The 12,158-nt window shown below is 39.8% G+C and overlaps 1 protein-coding gene across 1 annotated transcript; it reads right to left on the bottom strand.

The window, feature by feature from the left end:
* Positions 1-772: 772 nt before the first annotated feature.
* Positions 773-3,176, bottom strand: SPINK1 (serine peptidase inhibitor, Kazal type 1). Its single transcript, XM_015572605.1, has 3 exons — positions 3,076-3,176; positions 2,315-2,346; positions 773-883 (listed from the first exon to the last, which is right to left on the bottom strand). Exons 1-3 carry the CDS (start codon positions 3,128-3,130, stop codon positions 773-775), a joined length of 198 nt encoding a protein of 65 aa, XP_015428091.1. The 5' UTR covers positions 3,131-3,176.
* Positions 3,177-12,158: the final 8,982 nt, after the last annotated feature.

Here is a 12,158-nt window from a genome sequence, read left to right on the forward strand (position 1 = left end):
ACAAATCCTCAGTCTGGTACTTGACTTTGAAGCACGGCGGGAAGAGCAAGGATTAAGTCCCAGCTCTGCACTTACTGCTGGTGATCTCAAGCAAGTTATGTAGACTAAAACTGAGTTTCAATTTCTCCATGTGTATAATGGGCTTAGTATTATCCTATATAATAAAAGGCTAATATACAAATTGACTAAACGGTGAAACAGTGTTGCTGTGATGCACATTGAGCACCAGGGGGCAGACTCTCAATGCAGGAGCCAAGCTCACGGCTGGTGAGTGCAGTGGTGGTGGCAGGAACCTCTCCTGCCTCCGTGGCAGTGCTAAGGACACCTTGGGGGATGTCCGCCTGCCATGGGGAGCGGGCATAAGCTGGCAGGCGGGCATCCCCTGAGGGGTCCTGGACTGTGAGAGGGCATAGGCTGGATAGGTTGGGCTGAGGGGACACCCCCCACCCCCCAGTGCACAAATGTCATGCACCGGGCCTCTAGTTTACCTCAAAGAGTCTGTGTGATTATTAAGTATCTAGCACAATGTGCAACAGTATAAATATTATTTTCTGTCAACACACACACTCAAATATATATATATATATAAAATCATACCAGATATATAATAATAAGAAGAAAAAAAAGATTGAAAATTATTTTTGGAAAACTAGATGTTTTGTTTCTCTCATGGTAAGGTGGATGATATTGATTGGGGCTTCAAAGGATAAGATATATGAAATTTGAAGATAACCAGCTTAAAATAGATTTTAAAAGAAATTTAAGTTTGTACTCACTTATTTTCCATACATAGCATGCATTCATTAGAATAAGTATGCCCATCAGTCCCACAGATGGGGTCATAGTTCTTGGGGCATCCATTCACATTACTGTTACATACAGCCTAAAATGGAATTAAGCAGAATCATTTTCCGTTCTTTGAGTTTATAGCAAAATCTCCAAAGTGCTTTTTACCTCCCTGGAGTTGCTTAGCTTAAAGATGGAAGCATGGTTGTATAGGGAGAGTGATACTGAGAGAAAGAATTAAAGATTTTGAGTCAGAAAGCCTGGTTTTAAGTAATGCCTATGCTATTTACAAATTGTCTGACATTGGCAAATTTCTTGGTGTCTCTGAACCTCAGTCACTTTATCTGAAAAATGGGAATGAAATTATCTCATAATGGTTTTATGACATTTTAATCAGGTGAGTGAGATAATGTTCAAGTTTATAATTACTGCAGCTGCTAGCTCTTCTCAGGTCAGCCACACCTTGGGCATGTTCTTCCTTGCACACTGTAGTCCATTCTCTTAGTCACTGGAAGGCACTAGGTGTCTTCCCCCCGTGGAGTCTTTGCACAGCCTATTTCCTCTATGTCAATAAGAACTAGTAATTATTGAATGACTACTATAGGACAGAGACTGTCTGAAGTGCTTTTTATTTGTTATTCTATTTAAAAACCCACATCTATTCTATGAACTTTTTATTATACTCTTCTTCTGGTGAAGACAATGAGGCACAAAGATAAACCACCCATGGCCACATAGGTATTATTCCTGGATCCAGGGTTCAAATCCAGTAAATGTAGGTCCCGAGCTTTAGCTCTTAGCCACTTCACTCCTACCCAAGCATGTCAAACGAGAGTTTGACATGCTTGCTCTACCACTTCTCACCAGTTACACTTTGCTAACACTCATTTATCCTTCATAGCTCAAAATAAATCTCTCTTACTTAGGGGCACTTTCCCTGATCACTCTACCTAGGCTAGGTTCCTAATGGTACCAGAACTTCTTTAGAACACTCATCAAAAATGTCATAATTTATTTGCTATGTACTTTTGGTTTGTCATCTATCTCCCTATTAGATATAAATATAATGAGAAGAGGGATACTTCTTCCTTTAAATATAGAGACAGAATATTTTTAGATGTTTGGATATAGAATACCTTTTCTAGAGGAAGAACCCAGTTTATTATATTCCTCTGTTCATTATTAATTAGAGCTCCACCTTGGAGATCTGGTGCTTTTGGGCGAAGTTAATAAGGCTTCCACTCCAAAACCTTGTCCTACCAGATAGCCCCTGTATATATAAAACCCCCTTCACAGAAAGCACTATGTGACTACATAGAAACTGCTTGTGTATCAGTGTATTTGTCCTTTAACATGAGCCCCTATGGGGGAACTAATGTTGGCATCTGCATGTAGTAGGTTAAGGCCTGCTATCATTCATACTTCTCATCTTGACTTCAGGCTAAACTGTAAGGTGACCACTGGAGCATTATTTGATTGGAACAAACAGTTCTAACCTGAGAAATAAGAGATTACAAATGGTCTTTACCTTTGTTCCTGGGACATCAGCTTTAGCGTTACCTAGAAAACAAGTCAGACATGGGAAGTTGGGTCATGAATCGGAGAAGCTAGATCTATTTTATTCAAAATTCTCTGCTTCCTTTGAAGACAGTGACTTCTCTGCTGTGTCTGTTTCACTCCCCACTCCTTCTTATTTCTATGTTCTCTCAAGGACATCTCATTAGTGTCTACTCACTGCTTGCTTGCTGAAAACTCAAAAAATTAAGCAAAAATTTGATTATGACCAAAGTATCTTAATTTGGTATTTCAGAAAAGTTGGCCCATTTCCTTGAAAATAGAAATGATGTGTTTACGGCTTGAAATGTATCAGGCATTGAGCAAATATCTTCTGAATGCTCACTGACATTCCCACAACCAGTTATTTAGACTTTGATTTCACTATTAGTAATAGAGGAAATATAAGTATCTTTATCTCAGTTTATTGGTGAAGTTCATATAGCTAACTGCAAAACAGCTACAACTAGCAGTAACCAGATTGTCTGATGCAAAACTAACTTTTGCAATTCCATTTAAGTCTCCTTTTAAAAGCATTATTTAAGAAATGTTGTCCTTATTTTATATTAAAATTCCTCTTTCTATAATTCTCATCCAGTAAACTTATTTCATCTCTTTGGTACCGAAAGGTCTGTTCAAGCCTAGACTCTGTCTAAGTCCAGAAGATAATGTGCCCAGTAAAGCAACAGGTCAAAAGCTTTTATTCAAGTCAGAAAAATATGTAATGACACTTACCAGACAAACTCAACAGGGCCAAGGCACTGAGAAGAAAGATGGCTGTTACCTTCATGGCTGGAGTTTTGTGTCCAGAGCTCAGCTGAAAACTGCAATGAACTTAGCGCTTCTTTTCAGAACCCTTTGACTGGAAGGGTTATATAGGCAGTGGCAACTCGAACACCACCTGCTGCCCTGTGTCACAGGTCTCTTTGGTTATTGATTGACTTCACAGTGTAGACTGGCCCCCGGGTTGGGGTAATGTCACCTGTGTACGAAAGCTGAAAGCAATGCCATGGGCCTGTAATGTGCAAGGCCAAGATTCTGTCAGGAAAAGAGTTCTGCTAGTTAGTTGCCTCTCTCTGTCGCCTCCTCTGTGATTTGGGAAGGCATTTCCTTTCCCCAGCCCCCGTTTTTTCTTCTGTTAGGTGAACTCAAAGGTCCCTTGTCCTCTGTAGTTCCGGACATCTGAACAGCTGTGGATATGTTAAAAACCCTCTCCATTCTTTTTTGCTTTTCTCTTTTTTATTCTTTCTCTCATTTTCTGTCACCCATTCACAAAGCCTAAAGTAGATGACAGGGGGACAGGTTAGAGACAGGACTCAGTTTCTTAAGAGGTGTGGGCGCACATGCTTGCCAGAGACATGTACTAGCTCTATGACATTGGAGATGTAATGCACTTTTGCTGTGTCTCAATTTATTCATCTGAGAATTGAAATAATAATAGCACCTAACTCAAAGTGTTGACCTTTCGTTCAAAACTATGTACTGTTTCTACCATGTGTCACTGAGAAACAATTCTCCACTCTTACTCATGTTTCGTGTGTCTTGTGAACAGAGGTACTGGCCGGCTGCCTGTGCTCCAGCCCACCTTCTCATAAGTGTTTATATAACAAATGGCCTTGGAGAGTGTAATAGTGTCCCCTCTGTAATAAAGAGGTCTGTTTATGTTTAGCGCAATAAAGTTGCTCTTTCACTCCATGGCAAAGCTTAGGTAGGCAATAGTGCACTTTTAAAGAGATTAGGGATTTTTAAAAACCTGGGCATCCTACTCTTGTCACACACTGCACTTTCTGTTCAGGTACCACTGGGCCCTCTTCACATCACACTGTGGAAGTGGGGGCTTGAGAAACTAGATCAAATGCTGACACTCTGTTGCTATTGAATAATTAAGTCCCTTGTCACTGACCCAGGAGGGTAAACATGCTAGAGGATTTGGGAGGCAGTTGTTATATAGATTGGTCAGAGAAAGCCTTGCTGATCAAGTGACATTTTAAAAAAATGTTTTTATTGATTTCAGAGGGAGGAAGGGGGAGAGAGAGAGAAACATCAATAATGAGAGAGAATCATTGATCAACTGCCTCCTGCATGTTCCTCTTAGGGATGGAGCCCACAATCCAGGCATGTGCCTTGACTGGGAATCAAACCATGATCTCTTGGTTCTTGGGGCGACGCTCAACCACTGAGCCACACTGGCTGGGCTGATTAGGTGACATTTGAACAGAGACATGAAAGAAGTGAGACATTTGAACCATATGAATATCCAAGAACAAGCACTCCAGACAGAGAGAAATAATAGCAAGTGCCAAGGCCCAGAGACAGAAACTTGCTTGAGATGGAGAAATATTCAGCATGATTTTCTGGAGCAATGTGATAGAGAGAAACAGATAGTAAGATAAAGGAAGCAGTGGGGGCCTAAATAATAAAGGGCCTTTGTTTTCTGACCAAAGAGAAAGCCGTTAGAGAGTTACGGCAGAGGAATGACATATGACGCTTGTTCTAAACGGTCACTTTATCTGTTCTATGAAAATAGGCTAGGAGGCAAGAGAAACTATTGTAATAGTCCAACCAAGAGATGAAGGTGAAAGTAGAAGGAAGAGGTTGATAGTGCACTTCGGTGAATTAATACCTGTGAAGTTTTTATAACAGTTTCTATCACATGGTAAACACTTGGAAATATTGTTTTTATTATTGTTACCTTTTCAGTATTTATAATGCTGTTTCGTCTGACCAGAATTCTCTTCTTTACTCTTATACTGAATAAATCCTTCCTAAGTCTTTAGGACTCAGTTTGAATGTTGTTTCTTACTGGAAATCTTCCTTAGGTCATTCTGGGCTTCTGTGGCATTTTGAGCATGCTTGGATATAACATACTAGAGGCCTGGTGCACGAAATTCGTGCACTGGGGGGTGGGGGGTGTCCTTCAGCCCAGCCTGCACCCTCTCCAATCTGGGAACCCTTGGGGGATGTCCGACTGCTGATTTAAACCCGATTTCTGCAGGATTGGGCCTAAACTGGCAGTCAGACATTCCTCTTACAATCCGGGACTGCTGGCTCCTAATCACTTGCCCGCCTGCCTGATTGCCTCTAACTGCTTCTGCCTGCCAGCCTGATCACCCCTTAACTGCTCCCTGCTGGCCCGATTACCCCCAACTGCCCTCCCCTGCAGGCCTGGTCCCCCCCCAACTGCCCTCCCCTGACGGCCATCTTGTGACAACATGGGGTGGCCATTCTGTGGTGGCCATCTTGTGATGACATGGGGATGCCCATCTTGTGACATGAGGGTGTGAGGGTCAATTTGCATATTACCTCTTTATTATATAGGATGACACACTGTTGAAACTCTTTGTGCATATGACTAGTTCCCCCATCTTCCATTTATGCTTCAATCTTCACATTCTAGCTTCCTCCTTTACTTCTGCTAGTGACCAGGTTGATTCATTCCTTGCAGATTCTTTCAGAGTAAGTGGCCTCTAACTATTTACACTTGATGACACTCAATATTATCTTTTTCCTTGGGTTTCATGACTGCACAGCACCCTACGTTTCCTCGTATCTTCTCCATCCTGGTTTCCTCTCCATCCTCTTTATCCAATCTTCTCACTCTAATGTGTAAAGACTTGGAGTTTCTCAAATATTGGCCCTAGGCCCTATTTATGCCTCACTTTTCATTTTCCTTAGATGAGCTCATTCATTCACATCATAATTTATATATATATATATATGTGTGTGTATATATATATATATGTGTGTGCTCCAAAATATGTATCTTTTTCCTACATCTCCTCTGATTTCCAGACTAGATATTAAGTGCCTTCTTAACAATGTGGACATCCTATAGTCACTTAAAAGTTAATATTTCCTATACTGCTATTTTGATCATCCACAACAAAAAATTATTTTTAGTTCCCCCATTGCTTCTCTTTCTTCCAACTGGTTGTCAAGCCAAAACCCAAGTGTTCTCCTTGATGCTTCCCTTGGCCTTACATTGTACCATCTTCCACACTTAATTTATTACCAAGTTCTATTCTTGAATCTGTGTCCTATATAACCTCAATTCTGTACACTTACCATCACGTTATACTGCCATATCTACAGAAATGCACATCATAATATGTTCACTTGGTGTGAAAATAAACTTAGAAAAGTAAATACATGTTGTGCCAAAATATTATCCTCTATTTCACCCAGAAGAATAATTGCTAGCTGTAACAATCTTCTTCCTTCCATGGGTTGGTATAATGGGCAATCCATTTAGGCTTCATAAGCTCAATGTCTTGATAGAATAATTACTGTCTGCCTTATGAGATGGAATGGGTATTGGTTGAAACAACACTGCTCATGTGCTAGACTCTTAGTCACATTTAATGTGTTTACATGACCTAGCTTTTCATAAATCCTCCCTCTTTCTTCACTTCTCTGTGTACATATCTATGTGTGCATATCATCAGGAGCTCAGGCAAACATATTATGACCCACTCCTCTCTGTTTCAAGGACAAATTATTCACCTGAATAAAGAATGATGACAAAACTTAAGAGAACTGTTCTAATGGATGCTGATAAAACTTGCTGGAATGGGGATGTTTGTTGGGCACCTGTTGATTTTCACATCCTATGCCCAACTTGTATTTTTATTAAAGTGTAATTGATATGCAATATTATATTCATTTCAGATGTACAACATTGATTCAACATTCATATACCTTAGATGTGATCATCATGATAAGTCTAGCTACCATGTTTCTCCATACTTATTACAATATTGACTGTGTTCTCTGTCTGTATGTTAACATCCCTGTGACTTACTATTTTTATAACTGGAAGTTTATATCTCTTATTCCCCTTTACCTTTTTCAGGGGCATGCCTAAGTTTTGACTAGTAAGAAAAATTACAGAAACTAGAGATACGGAGTCTAATGTATCTAGCCTAACATTTGAATATCTCTTTGACTTAGCTCTTCAATCTTTTTTTTTATTATTATTTATAGAATTTTATGGCTTTTCTTAATAACCCTTTTCTTCTGCTTACTCTCCAAACAGGTTCCTGTGGTTTTGCTTGTACCAATCCTTTATAGCCTGGCTAAAATATCTGGTGCTTAAATCTGTAAAATTTTTATCTCTCATTCTAGTTCATAAAGCTATCACTAAATAATTATATTAATTACATAATCATATAACTATAATTATGACCACTACTGCTAAAAATTGTCAAAAGTTTCTATGCCAGGCACTGTGGTACTTTATTTTCATTATTTTTTAATCCCCAATGCATTATTATTATTATTGCATTATTATTCCCATTTTACAAATAAGGAAACTGAAACACAGATATTTCAGTTATATTTCTGGTCACTGAGATGAAATACTGACATATATATTTATGATACATACACATATATAAAGATATACACACAAATATACCGATATACATATATAAATGTGTGTGTGTATATATATATATATATATGCACTAGTATACATTCTTTGTGTGTGCATATATATGTATTATATATAATGAAATATATTGTTGGCCTCAACAGGCAGTTGGACATCCCTCTCACAATCCAGAAGTGCTGGCTCCCAACCGCTCACCTGCCTGCCTGCCTGATTGCCCCTAACGGCTTCTGCCTGCCAGACTGATCACCCCTTAACCATTCCCTTGCCAGCCTGATTGACACCTAACTGTTTCCCTGCAGGCCCAGTTGCCCCCAACTGCCCTCCCCTGCTGGCCCAGGCGCCCCCAACTGCCCTCTCCTGCAGACCCGGTCACCCCCAGCTGCTCTCCCCTGCAGGCCTGGTCACCCCTAACTGCCCTCCCCTGCTGGCCATCTTGTGGCCACATGGAGGCAACCATCTTTGACCACATAGGGGAGGCCATCTTGTGTGTTGGAGTGATGGTCAATTTTCATGGTCATGAATAATTAGCATATCAGGGCTAATTAGCACATCCCTCTTATTTTTGTGTTGGGGTGATAGCCAGTTTGCATACTGGTCATGACTAATTAGCATATTTGGTCATTACTAATTAGCATACCTGTTCGTGACTGCTAGAGTGTTGTGACCAATTTGCATATTACCCTTTTATTACTATAGATACACACACATATGTATGTATATAATATATCCCTAACTTCATATCTCTTGTTCATTCTTCCTAATGTACTTCATTATGCTCCAGCACTTTTCCCTTGGAAACAGTTATTGAAGCATAATGACATGGTTAGAGCACTGACTTAAGCTTCAGGAGGCCTTGGTTTCTAATTTAATATTGCCACTGGCAACCGTCTGATGTTTTGCAAGGTCTCTTTACTTTGCCAGCTTCAGTTTCCTTCCCTTTATGTATTACAAGTATCTTCTTCTGAGTGGCTTACATTTTCACCCTCTTAATGGTATCTTTTGATGAACAGAGATACTTAATTTTAATTGAGTCCAATTTAGCAATCTTTTTCTTTATTGTTAATGTTTTAGGGTAGACTTGTAAGCTATTGAAGAAAGTATTGCCTGCCTCAAGATTATGAAGATATTCTACATTTTAGAAACTATACAATCCCTTGTAATTAATTTTTATAAATTATATAAATAGCTATCAAGATTCAGTCTTTTTTCAACATTGATTTGTGAATAGCCAACCCATTTCCAGTTATTGAAATTACCATTTCCCCCTATCACAGTGCAATGTCACTCTTGAAACCAATGGGCTATTTAATTGTGGGTGTATTCCTGCAGCCTGGTTCCTTTTGTCTATCTTTGCTCAGATACTCTACTGGACTTTTTATCTAATGTGTTTTTCTCTGTAACACCTACTTGCCTCTCACACTTTTGTTTACTGTTATGCACAGTAGGTGGCAGTCTTTCCCCTCTCTGATGTCTGTCTTTGCTATTGGCTAAAGTTTCTTGACTTGGTAGAGGCCCATCCCATGGCTATGGAAAATTCACCCTGACTTATCTCAGTCCACCTTTGTCTCATTGAAATAGGTATTTAACTGATACCACTAAAAATCTAACTGGAGTTGAAATAGTCCTCTCTTTCTTGGACTTGCTTTTTTATAGTCAAGGAATGTTGGGGAGAGTGGAGGTAAGCACTTGCTCTGTGTTGTCAGTGGGGCCCTGAGCTTAAGTGCTCCTCAGTATTCCAGTCAACTGGTTGTTTTAACATCATCATCATTACAGGAGTCTCATAGTTAACCTTAGGGAATGCAGATACAGTTTTGCCTTAAATACTGTTTTAAGGCAAAGTGAATGTCAGTTGCTTGTCTCAACACAACTTTCCAGGGTTTGCAATTGCTCTGTAGGATAACTATGTTCCTCACAGGTCTGGGAAGGACAAGAATCACCTTTTCCAAATCTCCATCTGATGTTTACATTTCATCTATTAGTGGGCCTCTAGCCAATGCTTAAATACTTCAGGTGATAGATAGGGATTAGCAGTTCCTTTATGAAGCTGAAATATGTCCTGGAATTTCCTCTGTTTATCTTCATCCTTGACTTCAGAACAATTCTGTGGTTTTTTATCATTTTTTTAAATCCTACTTCAAATATTTGTTCATAATCGAGACAACCACTCAGTCTTCTCTTGGTGAGATAATCTGTTAACCACCTGTCATTTGATACTGCTTCGTTTTTCTTTCTCAGAATGGTTGTTTGGTGCTTTTTAAAGGGAACTACTTAGAATGCTACTTCAGGACTATCTGACCAACCAGTGGGATTGTTACCCCCTCTCTCATCTGTGCGCAAATTCTATTAGTAATGTCAAAAATCTATTAATTACCTTCTAATTCAATGTTATGCTTTTACTTACTTTACCACACAGAATTTTCCTACATCCTTTTTCCCTCATATGATGCTGCTAAGTGTCTTTTCTACTTCTGTCCTTTTGCTGGCACTTAGCTTGTCAGGTTACCTGGGGTACCAGGTGGGGAAGTGCCTCAATCTCACCACAGGGAAATGTTATGACTGGTGTATTTTTTTATTTAACAAATACTTATGTAGACTTATTATTTGTTAGGTGTTGATAGAAGGAATATGTACATTCCATTTAAATTAAGTTAAAAAGTGACAATGTAAGAAGTAGAGACAAAGGGAATGCACCTATTGCCAGAAGATTTGCTCTAAAGAGAATGGGAAATACAGGCTGTTGCTGAAAGTGGACATGGGTTTGTAAAGGATTTTAAGATGGAAACTAATGCACTTCAAACCACTAGGCCTACTACAAATACTCTTTTCTTTAGGCTCAAAATTCTTAGTCTCTTTAATCATTTCTAAGAGTGGAAAGAAAATAATGTCATAAACCCTTTATAGAGCCCTCCAGTATTCAACACATAAAAGGCAAGTGATAAGTATTTACTGCAGGTAATAAAAGAAGGTAAAGGCAGATGTCTCTCTCTCTCTCTCTCTCTCTCTCTCTCTCTCTCTCTCTCTCTCTCTCTCTCACACACACACACACACACACACACACACACCCTTCTCCCTCTCTCCTCAGGTGTGTTTTCTTTACCTTTCTTTCTCCTAAGCTCCAAGGACCCTTCTTTTGCCTCTGCAACTCATTCCCTATGTTTATGCAACCCAACTGGCTCACTTTTTCTAGTTCTGTGACTTTCTAAATAAAGTTTTGCTTATATTTGAAAAAATAATAATAAAGGAAGGTAACAGCTTGAGACAATAATACTTTTGAATACAGGACTGCTAAGAAAGATCAAAAGCAACTGAAGTAAATGTGGAACTCAAGAGGGAATTTCTTTCAGCATTGAGAATCCTAGCAGTGAAATAATAGTTATTGAACAAGCGACTTTTCAGTTTCATGTGAAGATGGTCTTCCCTACTTTGGTTGCCCCAGCAGTACACAGCCAAAATAGTGATAACCCTGCTAGGGAGTAAGAATAGCCCCCTAATCGGTGCAAACTCTGCCCATGTGCATGCTTCTATATAGAACATTAAACCAGAAATTCTAACTTTTTATTTTCTTTTCTCTTTTACTAAACTCCAGCAATAATTAAAACAAATTATCCAGAGTTAAATACTGTTTAATATAAAGGGACCTGATAAAATGGGGAAAAAATCCATTCCAATTTAAAAAACCTAAGCACTTGTGGGTATAGTAGACTTTAATAAGTTTGCAAAGGAATGATGGAAGGTATTACGTCAGACACCAAACAATAAAACAACACATCAGTCTTTTTAGATACTCTTATTTGGGTAATGACCCCTAGGTCCTTAGGATACCACACCCAATACATTCTTTTATTTTAAAAACTAGATGCCCGGTACATTACAGTTGTGCACTGTGTGTGTGTCGGGGCAGGGGGTGGGGGGGCGAGGGGAGCCCCTCATCCCGGCCTGTGCCCTCTCTCAGTCTGGGACCCCTCGGGGGATATGCATCTGCCAACTTAGGCCCAATCCTCGGCAGTCAGACATCCCTCTTGCAGTCCAGGGCTCTTGTAATCTGGGACCCCTCACTCCTTACCACCTGCCTGCAGCAGAGGTGGCGGGAGAGGCTCCTGCCACCGCCACTGCACTTGTCAACCATGAGCCCAGCTTCTGGCTGAGCGGTTCTCCCTCTGTGGGAGCACACTGACTACCAGGGGGCAGCTCCTGTGTTGAGCATCTGCCCCCAGTGGTCAGTGTGTGTAATAGCGACCGGTCATACCACCGTTTGTTCGATTTGCATGTTAGCCTTTTATTATATAGGATTTTATTTATTGATTTGCTGAGAGACAGAGTAACATTTATGCATTCATTGTTTGATTCTTGTATGTGCCCTGACCAGGGATCAAACCTGAAACCTTGGTGTATCAGGATGACACTCTAATAAATTCTTGCCAGGGTA

Source organism: Myotis davidii, unplaced genomic scaffold (assembly GCF_000327345.1).
Source record: "Myotis davidii unplaced genomic scaffold, ASM32734v1 scaffold89, whole genome shotgun sequence".
NCBI classification, from domain to species: Eukaryota; Metazoa; Chordata; class Mammalia; order Chiroptera; family Vespertilionidae; genus Myotis; species Myotis davidii.

Bases quoted from the DNA above. Each gene is read 5' to 3' on its own strand.
- SPINK1 (XM_015572605.1), bottom strand. From the start codon at position 3,130: ATGAAGGTAACAGCCATCTTTCTTCTCAGTGCCTTGGCCCTGTTGAGT. The intron at 2,347-3,075 runs GTAAGTGTCATT...CTTGTTTTCTAG, and splicing joins GGCCCTGTTGAGTTTGTCTG to GTAACGCTAAAGCTGATGTC. The intron at 884-2,314 runs GTAAAGACCATT...ATTCCATTTTAG, and splicing joins CTGATGTCCCAGGAACAAAG to GCTGTATGTAACAGTAATGT.